The 17247-nt window shown below is 36.8% G+C and overlaps 1 protein-coding gene across 8 annotated transcripts; it reads left to right on the forward strand.

Annotated features, from left to right (window-relative positions):
• The first annotated feature begins 1112 nt into the window (after positions 1-1112).
• Positions 1113-16369, forward strand: LOC140803520 (uncharacterized). Of its 8 annotated transcripts, none has more exons than XR_012111893.1 (21): positions 1113-1621; positions 1950-2349; positions 2431-2502; positions 2621-2683; positions 3223-3435; positions 4149-4766; positions 4857-5600; positions 6577-6861; positions 8785-8940; positions 9390-9587; positions 9676-9824; positions 10073-10502; positions 10893-11162; positions 11236-12019; positions 12134-12192; positions 12513-12944; positions 13340-13378; positions 13744-13918; positions 14230-14293; positions 15214-15341; positions 15421-16369. XR_012111893.1 is itself a non-coding variant. In XM_073159422.1 (19 exons), the coding sequence occupies exons 1-18, from the start codon at positions 1254-1256 to the stop codon at positions 13912-13914; spliced, it is 5451 nt and encodes a 1816-aa protein (XP_073015523.1). In that variant the 5' UTR covers positions 1113-1253; the 3' UTR covers positions 13915-13918; positions 14230-14389. The 8 variants fall into 8 exon arrangements, 5 of the variants coding, with proteins under 5 accessions (XP_073015523.1, XP_073015524.1, XP_073015522.1 ...); XR_012111894.1 differs by having other exon boundaries at positions 14236-14293; positions 15421-16368; XR_012111895.1 differs by lacking the exon at positions 14230-14293 and having other exon boundaries at positions 15421-16368.
• The last annotated feature ends 878 nt before the right edge of the window (positions 16370-17247 follow it).

Here is a 17247-nt window from a genome sequence, read left to right on the forward strand (position 1 = left end):
TGACATTGTCTTAAGTATGAAATTCAGAGATGATTATTTGGATTTGGTCTTCGATTCTATTGAAATCAAATAAATGAAATCAAAAAGCAAGCTCGACAGAAAATAATCTTGCAAAAGCAAGATACAATGGTTGTCTCAAACAGAGAAAATGGAAGCAGAAATCAAGACAAGATTGAAATCAACAATGTCAACCCAAACTCGAAAACAAACATCATTTTTCAGAAACCATAAACAGAAATAAATGTCATAAAGAAATTTACCGATACATCGATCCTCCTCAGATTTCTGAAATTTTCGCAACAGACAGAAGAATTTAATCTAATAAAACTTAATTTTTATAACAGCGTGTACAAATACACGTTTGAAACAAAGAATTTCAATACTATTTACCTTATTTCTGAAGATTTCGCTGCAGATATAAAAAACCTATTACCTTATTTCTGAAGATTTCGCTGCAGATATAAAAAACCTAAGCAATGTCCTTTATTCGTAAGTCGTTTTTTTAGATGGATGATGACTTTTTGTTGGGCATTTTGGTTGGGAGAAATGGTATTATAGGAAATGCAATGTTTGATATAAAAAAGATTATTAGTATTGGGATGTGTCATGTGTTTATTTTAACCAGTTTGGTAAAATCTAGTCCATTGTGGAGTACAATAGGTTGGTTTAATAAAAAATGTATCAAACATTGGATTAACATGAAAAAATAAACACAATCCTACTAAATCCATGCTACCAAACACTGCGTTAGTAGTATTAGTGTGATAGATTTGTTTATTTTGTAATTTAAATTTAATAATTATTTGTGCGGAAGACAATATGTGGCTCTACATGAGCAAGTTCTGCAAAAATACTGTACACAAAAACTCCTGTGAGACGGTCTCATGGGTCAATTTTGTGAAACGAATATTCTATATGGGTAACCGACAAAAAAATATTACTTTTTATGTCAAATATATTAATTTTTATTGTAAATATGAACAAAATTGATCCATTTCATAAATAAAGACTTGTGAGACCGTCTTAGGAAAAACCTACTCAATATTGTATTAGGATGGAAATTTGAAATCAGAATTAGACAAAGGACCAACCGTGTGATTTTCGGGAACAATAGGAGCTTTCTCCCCGTGGAATCGATTCGAACCCTAGACCTCATCGAAGCCCAAACAACGCGCGTCTCAGCCCCCCGCCAAAAACAGCAAGTAAAAAAAAAAAAACCACGGATCAACTGCCTGTCGGTCCGCAGCAGCCAGATGGATTCTGTCGTCCACTTGGCTTTGCAAGAGATTTGTTGCGAAGGTGCCGATGGGCTTCACCTACAAAGTCTGTGGCCGAAGCTCCGCCCTTCCCTCTCTGCCCTCGGCCTTCCCTTGTGCCCGAACGTGAAGCGGATCGTTTGGGAGAATCTCGTGGAGGTCCCAGGACTCCAATTCGGGGCAGATGAAGTGACCTTTTCGGCTGAGCACGTGATTAAGTGTTCTGTTGAAGAGTGCGAGCATGTGAAAATTTTTGCTCCCGAAGCAATGAGGAAGTGTTTTCTAGGAATATACGAGATCGAGGCGTCTGAATACAGTCTGTCCGATACTCAGCGTCTCATTCTCGAACGCCTCGCTGCTGCCAGGTTACTTTCTATCTACTTATTAGCTATCACTTTTGTTCTCTCTTTTGTTGAATATATTCAAGTGTTTTTTCAAAACGGATTCTTGATACGTGGATGAACCTGTATGATGACTCTCCGTCATGTTTCTGATTGATTTTAGTTCTGTTAAAAAGGGAGTCATTTTTGACCTTTTGTTCGTACTTGGTGCAACCGTGCGATTGAGAGGAACTTTCAGCATCGAGTGATTTTGCATTCAAGGGTGATGCATGTGGTCATAAGCATGTTTCAGCTTTCAACAATGAAGCTAAAACGTTGGCATAAGCGAGTGTTACCATTGTTGTATGTTCAGGAAAAACGGGATTGCACAAAATGATCTCACCAAGCAATTGCGCATTCCAGCCAACAATTTATTCTACCAATTGAAGAAGCTTGAAACCCAAGGATTGATTGTGAGGCAGCCAACTGTTATTCGGAAGAAAGAGGCAGCCAACAATGGAGAACCGAAAAGTGATTCCATAGTTAGCACAAATATGCTATATTTATATCGTTATGGGAAGCATTTAAGTTGTCAGCAGAGGCTTGAGATCACCAAAGAGGATAACCTCTTGGTGGACAGAGGGGTTGCGGATGGTCTTGCTGAAACTAATGGTGATTTTGGTGAAGATATGGCCAAAGGTGATGTACGTGTGAAAGACTTTTTACCTGCACTGAAAACTATCTGTGATAAATTAGAAAAGGCTGAAGGAAAGGTCAGTATGTGTTGGGTTTTTGATTGCATTATGTAGTTCTGTTCACATAACATTCTAATTATGAATTTTTTGGTGGTAAAGGTTCTAGTTGTCTCAGATCTGAAGCGAGATCTTGGTTATCGAGGGACTTCTGGCCACCGATCATGGAGAAATGTAATCTTATCTTCTTAATCTTGCAATGATTTTATTTTCTGTAAACTGCACGATGTTGTTCTCTATTAGACACTTGATTGCTCTTAAGTTACTGATTTAACATGGATTCTGTTGTTAGATATGCCACAGGTTGAAAGAAGCACAAGTTGTAGAAGAATGTCGCACTATGGTGAATAAGAAGGTATGCTTACTCGAGTTGTGACTTTGATGATTTGATATAATTCATTCGCAAAAAAGGTGAATGAGAATAATTTATCTCTAATCCTTCCGTACCTCTGAGTGGTGGAAATGTGGAAACTTTCACCATCCTTTTTCTTTAGTTTTTAGTTTACTTCCTTAATTTTTTATTGGTAGTGGAAAAATTCAGTTATTAGTAGACAGGTGAGAAGGAGCTACTCGTGGCAGCTGTTTGTGTTCCTTTGATCCTGTCACCCTGCGAATAATATTGTCAGTGAAATAGAATACTTAACTTTTAAAATGATTTAGAGAGAAGCAAAAGTATGTTAAAGACTTGTATTTAGTACGATGGTAGAGTAAGCCTTGAAGAGTATATTTTTTACCGGGGAGCATTTGAAAAGGATCAGTAAATTCTATGGAGACCCTACATTACAGCCAAAAAATTGGTTTTTCAGTTTTCTCGAGCTTTATGGTTGCTTCCCCAATTTTATCAAATCCTGGGAGTTCATACCAGTTTTGTAACATACTTCTTTTAACGTGCAGGAGGTTAATTGTTTGCGTCTACTTCAAAGTTTTTCACCATCAAATTTCAATCCAAAATTCCAAGGATGCAGAAAAAATGACAATGACATGGAACAGTCAATGACTTTGATGAAAAGAGGACAAATTACTGAACAAGTAGTAGAGCTTCCCATATTGCGTCAAGTATATGACATGATTGATTCTGAAGGATCAAAAGGGTTGACCAATACTGAAGTATGTGTGTTTGTTTGCAGCCAAGAATAAAATGAAGTTCAATCAAGGCAGTTCAATTGATTAAATTTTTTGTACTTCCTTACTTTGGTTGTTGCTGTATATACTTTTACCTTTATTTCTTCATTCACATTTAAACTTGTATCTGTGGTCTTACCCCTAAACATGAACAAGTCCCCTACTTCTTTCTATGCATAATTGAACTCTTATACTGATACTTGCTGCTACCTATTCTTAAATGACCTTTACAGTTCTGATTATGCATAATTTCCTACTTTCAAAAATTTGAATTCAGAAACATAATGACTCTTGAGTCTATCACTTGATTTTTTTATGAAAACAATTAATTTGGATCTTGACCAAAACAAATTCCTGTGCTAACTGACTTGGAATAATCTATGTACTTCTTGTCCATCTTCATCTGTGAGGTGGTTGCCTCAGTTGTTATTCTGAAGTGCCCCTGCAGCTGCTGATAGATTTAGTGTTGTTACGTACATACTGGATGTGTGATAATTTCTTGAACAATAAGGTGCTATATGATTACTGACCTGCAAAAATATCATTGCATGTTGAATATTTGTAAGTTCTACATGCTCTACACAATGATATACTAAAAAAATGTCTATGAATTTCAAAATTTCAATCGTTCTCTACTATGCATCAATTACTGAGTATTCAGTGATAACATTTTAAATTTTTTGATTTTGATTAAGCAGGTGTGTAGAAAGCTTGGACTGTGCGGTAAAGAGTATCACAAGCGAATTTTCAGCAAAATGTTTAGTAGGTTTGGATTCCATTTACAGGCAGAAAGCCATGACAGAGGTGTGGTGTACAGAGTTCGGACAGCTGGTAACTTTACTCCTGAATCATCTAAACTGGAATCGTCCAGCATGGCTCCGATTGCAAAGGATCTGGTTCTGCAGGAAGGCATCGAGTCACAAAGAGTGAATCTTGACTTTCATGAGAACTTGTCTCATACTGTGCAGGTGGTGGATAATTTGGCTTCCATGGGAGATCTTAGCAATATTAATGACAGTGAAAATGTAGCAGTTATGACAGAACCTTCAAATGGCATGACTGTGAGTGGTGAAGGCGAGAATATGCAGCTTTCACTATGGAATCAACAGTATCCTGATATTGAGCGAAGCAATACAGTTTCTGATGAGAAACTACAGCTGGTGGTCAGTGATTCTGGAACAAACAATGACATTCAAGAAACAAGTCTTCCTGCTGTTGTATCTTGTCGTAGGCGCAGATCAAGTCTAAATTATCCCTGTCTTACAGTTGGTGCAATCAACTCGCAGAGAGAGCAGCGGATACTCCAAATGTTACTGGTTTGTTTTGCTATCCTAAATCTTATTGGTATGTTAATCAATCATATGACTCTTTCAATGAAATCGTTACAAATTTTTACTTGTGATCAGGAGGAGAAGTTCTTAATAAAACCTGAGCTACACAGACGTCTTGAGAAGGAAAAAACTACAACGATGGATAGGAAGACCTTGGAAAGGAGCCTAAACAAACTTCAGCAAGAAGGTCATTGTAAATGCATCCAGGTGAGTGTTCCTATAGTGACCAATTGTCGCCGAAGCCGGACAATTGACGTGGTCCTACACCCATCTGTTTATAGTTCGTTACCTGAGTTATTGGGTCAAATTCATGATAAACAGAGGGATTTTGAAAGTCAGCTGCGTAAACCATCAAATTTTCATAAGAAGGGCCAATCAGTTCCCATGTTGGACAATGTGCAGAGAATTCCCAATCGCATAAGATTAGATGTTCAATCAGAGAGATCTGAGGCAATGCGTGCAAATGGGTTTGTTCTGGCGAAAATGGTTCGGACAAAGCTTCTACATATATTTATATGGGATTGGGTCTGCAGTTTCCCTGGTTGGAGCAATGCTTTCTTATCCAGAAATCAAGCTCATGACCTGAAAAATCCACATAACACTTATAAGTTGTTCGATTTAGATAGGGCGATAAAATCCATGCCCCTTAAATTGTTTCTACAAGTTGTAGGGTCTGCTCAAAAGTTCGAGGATATGGTTGAGAAATGTGGAAGTAGTTTGCAACTTTCTGATCTCCCAATAAACGAGCACAAAAGCCTTGTGGATACTCGGGCAATTGGACGATTGTCATGGTTAATTGATATCTTAAGGCGTTTGAAGGTACAATAGATATGCAGTTTAAATACAGTTTGCATTTCCATGTTTATTTTATCAAAGCACTGATTTGTAATTCTTACTGCTCATTACGTTATTATTGATCATTTGAGGCGATGTTTTTCGTGGTATAGCACTTGAGTCCCTGAGTTAAAGGTCCCTTGACCCCCCTACTGCCTCTGCACATTCTGACAATTCTCGAGTTTCCTTCATACATCCTTCGAAACCAGCAAAATTAGGCAGCGATAAAGTTTATAAAAGGTAGACATTCACAAGCAAAAGCCAATTTCCACTCATTATTTTTCATAGAGAGATAAAAAACCAATTATGCTCTTTGATGACATTGTCAGTTGATACCATTCACGACCCAGCTTATGATCTTTTCATCATGGCCATATATTGTTGATTGTAATTATCCGCATGAAATATTGCTTGTGCACTATGTGGTATGAACAGTTGGGTGAATTGATGCTCAAAGTATTAATAGATTGGGTGGTTGTGTTTCACACATGAATTCATGTTTCTGTGCATCTTGAGATTTGTTCATGGTTTGCTTTAAACTTTAACAGCGAACTGAGTCATTCACTGTGTGAATTGCCCATTGGGTAATTTCATTTTTGAGAATGATATTAGGAGGATAAGTCTGGGGAGAACCAGGTAGTGAACACCGTATTAAATTGTTTGAATTAGGGATGGAGGCTGTTTAGGTTAGATATAGTCTCTCCGTATTTACTTCAGTAGTCTTTACTCAGCTACAATTATTTACTATTTCATTGGAATTCCAAAATATTTCAACCCTTAATTATCATGAAACAACAAAACAATATCTTGAAAACTTACAGATTCAGCCCTCAGTAACCTGTTGATTGTCGATGAACAAAACATTTTCCAGTCTTGTGGAATAAGTTTTTTCAATTTCTCGTTTATTGACCTTCTCAAAATTCAGTACGGTAATTCTGTCTAAAATGTGAATCTTTGACAGCTGATTCGCCTGGTAAGTAATGGCCAGGCAGAAGATGGAACCCGAAGCGGCCCACATACCACTCTTACTCATGCACTGGAATTTAAACCTTACATTGAGGAACCTGCCTCAGCATTTGCATCGTCTGGTTTCCTTTTTCCTGATTTTCGTCCTCAAATTAGACATGATTTTGTTCTTTCAACCAAAAAAACTGTCGATGAATACTGGAACACTTTGGAGTATTGCTATGCCGCAGTGGAACCTAGAGCTGCTTTGCATGCATTTCCTGGGTCTGCAGTTCAGGAGGTGTGATGCCATAACCTCTTCTTTTCCTTCAGTATGATCTTAATTTTCCATATTTGTGTTAACTCGTAATAATTACTTATTTTGCATGCTTATTGATGGGTTAACTTGGCATGCCGTTTGCTTGTTCCCCTTCTTTTAGGATGAAGGCATGAAGCACAACAATATTTCTATGTATGTAAAGGCTGTTAGTATTTTATTGATAATGTATATTTTTTCTTATGAATATCACTCATATGGCTCCTGTTAAGCATTTAGAAGAATGTTTTAACAATTGTATGAAGAAACTTGTCATTGGAAGTGAAATTATGTCCAGTATCACCTAATTCTTGTTGTCTTCTATGCAACGTAGTTGAGAAGGTGATGCATTTTCTTAAGCTTTGATTTAATAAAGTTGATCGCAAGCCATTGATAGAGGATGTGATTGCTGACTTCTATTTCCTGAATGCAACCCACACAATCTTAAAGTAAGATAACCGCTGGATATTTACTCGAAGTCATGCAGCACAGCCTAAGCTTGTGTGACTTCTCTGATTACTTGTTTGTTTGACTGAGTTTCCGCATCTAAGTCCAATGTCTAATGAAAATGTCTTTTCTAGCATGGTGAAAGGTAGTTTTTCCCAATATTCTAAAAAACGCTAGGCAGTAGGCGGGTGGTCAATCCCAATATTCTAAAAAACGCTAGGCAGTAGGCGGGTGGTCAAGGCGGTGGCCACCCGCCTACCGCCTAGGTGCCTAAGCGGTCTCCTAGACGGCGCCTAGATGGTTCTTTAAAAATATATTAATTAATTATAAAAATATATAAAATATTTTATAATATAAAAATTAGTCAAAATATGCATAAATATGTTCAACATTTTCATTAATATTTTTTCAACCCTGCTTATTAACGTGCATAAATTTTTTATGTGCATATATCTCAACAAAATATGCATAAATTTGTTTAACCATTGTTTTTTCCAAAAAAATTCTTAATATTTAAATTAATTTTTTTTTTTGAAAAAATCGAACCACCTGGGTAGTTTGTTTTGTTACCCGTCTAGGCGGCCGATTTTTGCAGTACCGTCAACAGCCACCGATTTTCTAAAAATCGAGGCGGTGGGTGACTGCCTGGTACCTAGACGGCGTCTTTTAGAACAATGGGTTTTTTTTTATTGAGGTACACATAACAGCTGAACAAATTCAATTTACCCTGTATTTACCTACTTAGTATGTGTTGTGCACAAACTGATGAGCCATGTAGTGAAGTATTTGATGATTGATCAAATTATTAGTTTGTTTGAGATCCCCTCTCTGACTAAGTCCTGTATCTTAGAGACCAAGACAATCTATTATCACGCAGTTAAGAAATAGTTTCCTTGCATTTTTTTCTCGGGGTACTCATTTATTATAAGAAACCAGGTATCCTTGTTCGGTTGTGCACATTCCGATTCACCAAGCCGGTTTACATGGCAGGTTTTGTTGTTGACACCTAGAAAACCTTAATACCAGCTGTTTTAAACCCGGCAAACAGGGAGCGCACAGCCCAGACTGATTCTCTAGTAGCTTGTATTTTTTATCTTTTTCACAGTTACTCTATCTGAAAAATTTTGTGCATGAAAAAGAAAATATTTTCTGTCATGTTTAAAAAAGTTGCTAATTTTTGGCTCGACTAGCCAGTTGGACCCCCAATTACATATGAGACAAATTTGATTCTTGAACTTGTATGAATTAGCCCTGGGCAGTACCTAGAATCTTTATTGGATTTTATATTTTTTTCTCTTTCTTGTGGTTATGGGTGCTCTTAGTTTTCACGATACGTTATTTGATTTTGATAATATAAATTGAATATTAGTGCAAAGAACATGTAGTGGATCTGCGATTTGATTTCAAGTCATATCTTTAAATTCAGTCTTTTTATTCAAGCAAGTGATGGGACTTTTATAGGTATTTCATTCTCGATCATGGGCATCTGGTCGAGTAATGACAGCTGGCCAGCGTGCTGAACTTCTTAAATGTGTGGCAAAAGATGACTCAAACAGGAGACTTTCATTCATCGAGTGTGAAAAGATTGCCAAGGATCTTGATTTGACTCTGGAGCAGGTTTGTTTGCCTACCAGTGTTAAGTACTTCAATAATTTTCAACACCCTGTTTTGGGGTGCTTGAAAAGAAATTTAAGATTAGGGAACTCGACTTAGAATTAATATGCTGATTGTCATTGCTCTATGCTGAACGTGGGAATTACTGTTTTCTCTCAAGCACGCACAATATTTCAACCTAAAGTTCAATTTGACAGCATTGAATTGAACACTTTCTAATATTTCGTTCTCAATGTTGATCACTTGTTGATCTGGTGTTTACTAAAAGAGAAATACCATGAGATTTGTGTTTCTCTAACTAGGATAGCTAGAAGTGTTTCAAAATGTTCATCGATCAATCAAATCACGATTCATGAGTAATGACACACTACTGATGGGATAAGGTAATTGATAATATCTGAGGGTGTTTCCAGGCATCGGCGATGGCATATTAAAATAAATAATTATTGCAGGTGCTTCGAGTCCATTATGACAAGAAAGTACGTCGCCTTACAAGATTCCAGAGAGCTTTGGATGCGGAAGGACATGAGGTGAAGCTAATTAAACACAAACCTATTTCTCCTTCACGTAAACGAAAAAATCAATCCGATGGAGTCTCCTCAAAGATGTTAAAACCCACCATCGCAGATGGACAATCAAGTTTGCAGATGGTCAGCCAACTAGATTCTTATAATCAAATGACAGAAAAACTGCTTTTTTGTGCTGACTATTTGTGAAAATTATGGTTTTCATTTTCAGAATTGCGACACTGGCAACATTTTAGAGGATTCAGAGGAGCCAGATTTAAATGAAAAAGATGATGATGCCAGTATGTGCATTTACAAGTGTGCCTTGTCAAGTTTGAAGCAACATAAGAGAAAGTTTTCATGGACAGAAGAAGCTGATAGGTGATGCTAATTCATGATTTTTTCATGGATTTATATGTTAGCTCTTGCTCGAAGCAACTTATCATTCTCTAATTTCTGTTGCATGGAAAGGATGGAAATTGTTTGTTCCGAGTATCCAATTCATGGAATATTAATGAATGTGTTATACTCAATTGTTTGTCATATACTTTAGTTTCATTTAGGTTGTCATTATTGGTAATCTGTTGGCACGATAATATCATATTTTCACGTGGATCAATTATTGGCAGACAGTTGGTCATGGAATATGCAAGACATCGAGCTGCTCTTGGGGCAAAATATCACCGCTTAAATTGGGCATCCGTTCCTAATCTGCCAGCACCTCCAGACACCTGCAAAAGAAGAATGGCATTATTGAAAACTTCTGATTCTTCGAGAAAAGCTTTGATGAAATTATGCACTTTGCTTGCGGAACGTTATTCTAAATACCTCACGCAATATCAGGACAAGACGTTGAACTACGGAGGTTCCGAAATGATGGTGCGGGGTTATGTGTCTGTAGAAGATGGTAAACGTTCTTCTGTTCCAGAGTCCTGGAAATGGGATGATTTTGATGCAAATAATATCAAGGTAGCATTAGATAATGTTTTGAGGCTCAAAAGAATGGCGAAACTGGAGAGTGTCAATGATGTTTTTGTTGACCAAGATTACATGGAAGATGTAAGTTGCGAATATTCTGTTGTTGCTAACTCTAGCCCATCTTTTATACGTATCTGGACAACCCTTTACTTTTTAAGTGAGCTGAAATATAGATGATTGATAGCTTAACCTCTATGCTTGGAACGATTTTATATGGCCTTTTAATTATCCTCGACTACCAAAACAGCGTACATTAACTGGGGGTTGTCTTCATTTTGGTTATGGACACATTTTTTGGGTGATTCATTACCTGTTTCTGTTTTGAGCTGTGTGCTCATATTTGTTAATGTAGGAATACATGGTTATGTGTTGCAGTTTGTTTTGTTTTTTTTCCTAAAAAAATAACTCTTCTTTCCATCATGTGTGCTACTTTTATGAAATTGATTTGACCCGTCAGCTTGTCATGACTAGGGAGTTGAGGATTGGATTAAAGCTCCTAGTAGAAAATCGAGCTCTAGCCATCAACCCAGGAAGTACGTAAAGCTTTCAAATGGCTCAAGAGTTAGTAGACAGATACATGAATCAGCTGCCATTGCCAATGCTGCCGAGCTATTTAAGCTAATTTTTCTAAGCACCTCGACAGCTCCTGAAGTGCCGACTTTACTCGCTGAAACATTACGGCATTATTCTGAACATGATCTTTTTGCTGCTTTTAACTACTTGAGAGAGAAGAAACTCATGGTAAAAGACTAGTTTTGTCTTTTGCCTATGCATATTACTTTTTAATCCCGCTGATTGTTTTCTTTGATGTCAGATTGGAGGCAACTGTAACAAGCCCTTTGTACTTTCACACCATTTCCTTCATAGTATTTCTTTATCTCCATTTCCCATGGATACTGGGAAAAAAGCCTCTAAGTTTGCTAACTGGCTTCATGAAAGAGAAAAGGATCTTATGGAGGAGGGCCTTGATGTTCCAGAAGATCTACAATGTGGTGAAGTTCTCAACTTATGTGCTAGAGTCTCTTTGGGTGAACTGTCTGTTACCCCTTACTTACCCGCTGAAGGTGTCGGTGAGGCAGAAGACAACAGAACTTCTAAACATAAACCTGATACTGGGGAGCTTTCTGGTGTAAGCCTATCTAAGAAATCAAAAACTTCATTTGTCGGGGAGGGTGAGATCATCTCACGCCGAGAAAAAGGTTTTCCGGGCATTAAATTATGTTTGCTACAGGAAACAATCCCAAGATTACAGTTTATTGAATCATTCACATGTGCCTCCTCTCCTTTTGGTGCACAAAACCAGAGCATTATGTCATCTGTCACGGATGTTGACTGTATTTCATCACATTCTGATATAGAAGATCATGTGAGAGAAATATTTGATTCTGGGGGATCCATCCACCTCACGATTGATGGGAGTGAATCACCATGGGAAGCTATGGCAAGTTTTGCTGAAAATTTGGTGCCTTCATGCGGTGATGATGTAAAAAACTTGTTCTTTCATCCCGAGTCATTCAAAACCCTTTATTTAGCCATTCAGAAGTCTGGCGACCAAGGTTTGAGTATGAAAAAAATTTCCCAAGTCCTCAACGTTCAAGGTATGCAAGTATTGCATATTCTTCATTATTGTACGAGTCTGAGTTTTTCTGCACTCTAGTAACTTCTATAAATGCAGAAGTTATATCATATCGATGATATAATTTTTTTTTCAGATGAACTGGTGTTGGAAATTATGGTTGAGGTGCTTGAAGTATTTGGACGAGCATTGAAGGTTGGTTTATTGATTAATCATTATTCTTAATTGTTGCTAGCACAAGCTCTTTTAGAGTTTTCAAGCTAGTGCATTAGTTCTTTCATAAAGTAAGGGCTATTGTTCATCGATATCTTACACAAGATGTCATAATAATCAACGCAGGCCACTAAAATCATCTTTTTGGTTATTCAAAGTTTATTCTTTTAGTTAGTTTTAGAAAAGAAAGAAATCTACTCTTTTAGTTTTCTTTTCTATTTTTTCCCAGGGGCAGGGATGGTTTGTGGTTGTGGTGTGGAGGAGCTAACCTTATTTTGTGTTTCTTATTGCTCTTAATTTAGGTCGATGGTTATGACTGCGTTCATGTAGTTGATTCGTTATTTCTGTCAAAGTACTTCTTGACTTCTGTTGCTGAAATTCGTCATGATTTTACTCACCTTCGAGGTCAAAAGAGTAAAATTGAGAAGGAACATATGGCAATTGATTCTGTCCATCATATAGATGATGCTGATGTGAATGACATGAATACCGATGAAGTGCACAGAGTCACTATTTTAAATCAGTCTGAAGATGTTGTGGACCTCCCTACTGAAATTCTTAGTGAGGATAAAATTACACGTCATAAGTGTTTTAAAAGTTCTCCGCCTAGAAGGAAGGAATGTAGGCCCTTGTTAACTTGGATGAACGGAGATGGTACCGTAAATGAACTTGTGTACAAGGGACTTGTACGCCGTGTTCTTGGTATTGTGATGCAAAATCCAGGGATATTAGAGGTAATTTTCTTTGTAGACAACACAATACTTTCTTATGGACTGTCATTTGGGGCGCCATTACACCATTCTGCTTGTGCTATTTATTAGCTTAAAAGTTGCTTTGATTTCTAGTATACCAGTCAAACTGCCAGTGCCTAAAATATTGGGAGCCTATCCTTTTAGATTATGAGCAATGGTTGTGTTGCGGATGATCCTATAAAAAATTTCGCACTGGATGGCTTCCTTTTCCCTAGTTTGTGATTATCCTACACTTGTTTTTCATGTGAACTTACTCTTCCAAGTTGTCTGATAAATCCTTGTGCCCTCACTTGATTTTTTATTGGTTATCTATGATGCTATGTACTGTGCAGAATCTTGAGACACTATTTCTTATTTTTACATCTTGTTTTCTACAGGGTAATATCATAAAGCAGATGCATTGTTTGAATCCTCAGGTGCATACACTTATTTCAAGCAAATGATGAAATTCTTCTAGGGAATCAACTTGTTTCATCCTCGCTAAATTTTGATTAATATTTTGAATTCCCAAGAATGTCATTACATTTTTTTGTTCATTTCTTAAAGAATATGCTGATTTTAGTCAGTGTAGAAAAGGTTTACAAAATTTATTTTCGTTTGTTACTGATAAATTTTGAGTTGGATTAAACGCAATGTTGTGTCAACAAAATTTCCCTTGCTATTTCTTAAAGATTCTAGTTTTGCCCGTTTAGATTTGTGATCAACAAATATGTAGATACTTCATCTTGAGAGGTGAACACCCTGTAATTACAGCTCATTTGCAAAATTTCATTCATTTCAGAGCTGCAGGAAATTGTTAGAGATACTGATTATGGATGACCACATATTTACGCGGGAAATGTGCCAGACATCATCAAATCAGCCCCCTTCTATTCTTGGTAGCCTGCTTCGTGATTGCTTCACAAAATCGAAGAATTTCTTTGCCAATCCGTCTAGCTCCTACTTATTGTGAACCTGTAAGAAGGAACTGCCTTATTGGGATTTCATCTATAGAGATTGTTCATATGAAATGACTGAAAATTAACTTTTATTATCTTCTCATCATTTGAAAACGATGATTCCATAAAATAATTTAACATAGGATTTGTTCATTGATATGAGTATTAAATTGCAACGCTGAATTCCCATGAAAATGATCTTTTAATATGAAAAAATACAGATTGTTGTCTTAGTTAGGAATGGCGTCATATCATCTTCTCACTGAATTGAATGTACCTATTTGGCAAAATCAAAGGCCTTCTATCATTTGGCATTTTTTTTTGCAAAGCAATAGAGCTCCTGGTATTTGTTGAAGGCCATAGAACCTTGCTTGATGTTTTGCGTCACTGCAGGTACATTTTCTCACACATGTATCTCGCATCAAATTTGTTTATTCTAACAGATCGTCCAAGTATTCCGTAGCTTAGTGTTATGGGGAAGTATAAATGGTAAGAATCTTTTGCCTGCTGTTGGATTCAAATCCCCCTCCCTCTTCCCTCTGGTATTTTTCATTCTTCAATCATACAGTCTACTTTGTTAAAATCCTTTTCTATGTTTGTTTCTTTCCTTTTGGTTTGTTTTTGATACTAAATTTATTTTCTGTATACACATACGTAAACGTTATATATGAATATATGATACAGGGGATACTACTGCTAAAATCGATCCAACTTTTTCAGCGGGCCCAATAAGTGTGACTTACCATACATAGCCTTGTTAGGTTGCCGATTCTCTGTGATTTTCAGTGAAGTTTTCCTAACCCCTCAATGTGGACAAACCCCAATCTCCATCTAAGTCTTCTAAATTATTGATTTGATGCACTGACCTATTACCCCATATAATGATTTCCGCTGTTATATGTTTGATATTTATTATCATGTTATTTCTTTTAACACTAAGCTACTCAATCTAATCAAATGATGTGTAGAAATCGTGTGAAACAACTTTATGTATCTAGCATTTCGCAAAATTGCTACATGAAAATGATGTCCAAATGACATTTAGTTCACACCCATCAGAAAATAGCAAGTCCCCACAAGTCTTCAACCATAAAAGTGACAATTTGTCTTGTCTCATTGCGTAAAAGAGACACATACGAACACTATAAAGATTTTTAAAATAAGGATGGGGAGAAGCCCTTGTTGTTCCAAAGTAGGCTTAAACAAAGGGGTATGGCGAAAGCTATCCAAGAATGCAGGTAAAAATAGGAATTTATCTTTATCAAATATGATTTTCTTTTATGACAAAAGTAACCATTTTGGTGAAAATTTAGGTCTTAATAGATGCGGAAAAAGTTGTAGGCTTCGATGGTTGAATTATTTACGACCAGATATCAAGAGAGGACATATGTACAGATGAAGAGGATCTTATTATCAGACTTCACAAGCTACTTGGAAACAGGCAATTGTTTGGCTCGTTTTGTTTCTTATAAAGAAGCTTTATTGTGTCGCACTATTAAATGTACTTTAATCTTATATAGATGGTCTTTGATAGCTGGAAGGCTTCCGGGGCAAGCAGACAATGAAATCAAGAATTACTGGAACTAGAACATTGCTAAGCGAGCTATTGCTGATCCTAAGATGGCCAAACAATCCACCACGAAGAAAGAATGGCCATCAGCAAGCCGACCTCAACTTCCCAACAGCGTAGGATCACATGTAATACGTAAGAAGGCGAAAAGGGCTTTTGAGGTCCTTCCCAAAGTGTCGAAAATGTTAATTCACCCTGGCATTTGGACAGTCCCAAGCTGAAAATCGCAAGGCAGAAAAGTTGGAATCTGATCATTTTGGCATGGTGGATTTCAAACTGGATGACAAGTTCTTTTCCGATCTATTCAGCACTGACCTCTTCACATTTTCTGATCAGAAGCTGGATGATGGATCGGGGGGGATTTGGGGAGGATTCGCTCAATAACAAAAGCACAGCACCGGCTATCCTACTACAAATTCGTGCCAATTTCTTTGATGAAAATCATCAGGATCTTGATATGGGATCATTGATCGATATAGATCCTGAGATGGACTGGTTTCAAGATTGATCGACTGATTAAGAACAAATGAAGTTTATCGTTAACTCTCCAAAGTCATTTCAACCGCAGATGAAAATTGACGCAAAGGCATTTCAATAACAGATAAAAATCAACGTAGATCTTGATAACGAGTCAGTGACAGAGGCTGAGCTTTCGCATGTATTTGAGTTCGATATTGATATGGTTGTTCTACAATTAATAACAAGAGTGGAAATTTTCTGCAACATTATCTTTGTGAGATTGTTGAGATAATGGATCAAGATTTAGAAATTTGTCTGATATCATATTTGTGATCAATACAACCATAAAAAAATTATGCATTCATTTAATATCATTTCTGTTTATAGGGTGAATTTGGTGGGATGAAATTGCTGAAACATGCACTTATATAGATTATTTACTGATTTATGGGGAAGGACCATTGACAGTGTATTTAGATTAGTTGCTATTGATGATGATGAATTTGTTAAAATTCGTTCTCCGCATTTGGAAAAAATCTTTATTTGTAGCCAACAAAAGAGCCTCTTACATGACTACCAACGCACTTTGTTCAGAAAATACTGAAATCTTGTTTTCAAATTGAAAATTCATGATGAAGTAATGTTCTGTTTGAGTGTAATAATTTTAAATTAATGAATTTTTTTTAAATTCATTATTTAATTTAAACACTATAAATTGTCAATTTTGTTTTTCGTTGATATATATTTCAAAAGAACTCAAAAAAATAGGTGGAGAAGGAAAAATAAAAAAACAAAATATGTCTTATATTTATTTTAAAAAAAAGTTTAATTCTAAGTGAACATCACCAGATATGTTTATGCAATAATTAAAATTAAAAACAACTCTTCCTGCTCCAGGCCACCGCTCCATCCTCTTGTGTCGTTGGACATCCTCTAGATTCACATATTTTTCCGCCCGAGCTAACAGATCATCATAGCTCGACGGAGGTTTCTTGACCAGTGACTTGAAAAATTCTCCCCCCCTCAGCCCCTGGGTAAAGGCACTTATCATGATGTCGGGGGTAGCCGCCGGTATTTCCAACGCTGCGCTGTTGAAGCGCTGGACAAATTATCGCAAAGTTTCAGCATCTTGCTGTTTCATTACAAACAAACTCAAGTAGTTTTTCTGGTGCCTCTTGCTACTGGAAAATCGGTGCAAGAAAGCTGCAGAAAAATCTTCGAAAGACTGTATAGAGTTGGGCTGCAAGGTGTTAAACCATTGCTGGGCTGACCTCACCAACGTGCCCAGAAAAACCCTGCACCTGACCTCATCTGAATA

This window comes from Primulina eburnea, chromosome 10, assembly GCF_022965805.1.
Source record: "Primulina eburnea isolate SZY01 chromosome 10, ASM2296580v1, whole genome shotgun sequence".
NCBI classification, from domain to species: domain Eukaryota; kingdom Viridiplantae; phylum Streptophyta; class Magnoliopsida; order Lamiales; family Gesneriaceae; genus Primulina; species Primulina eburnea.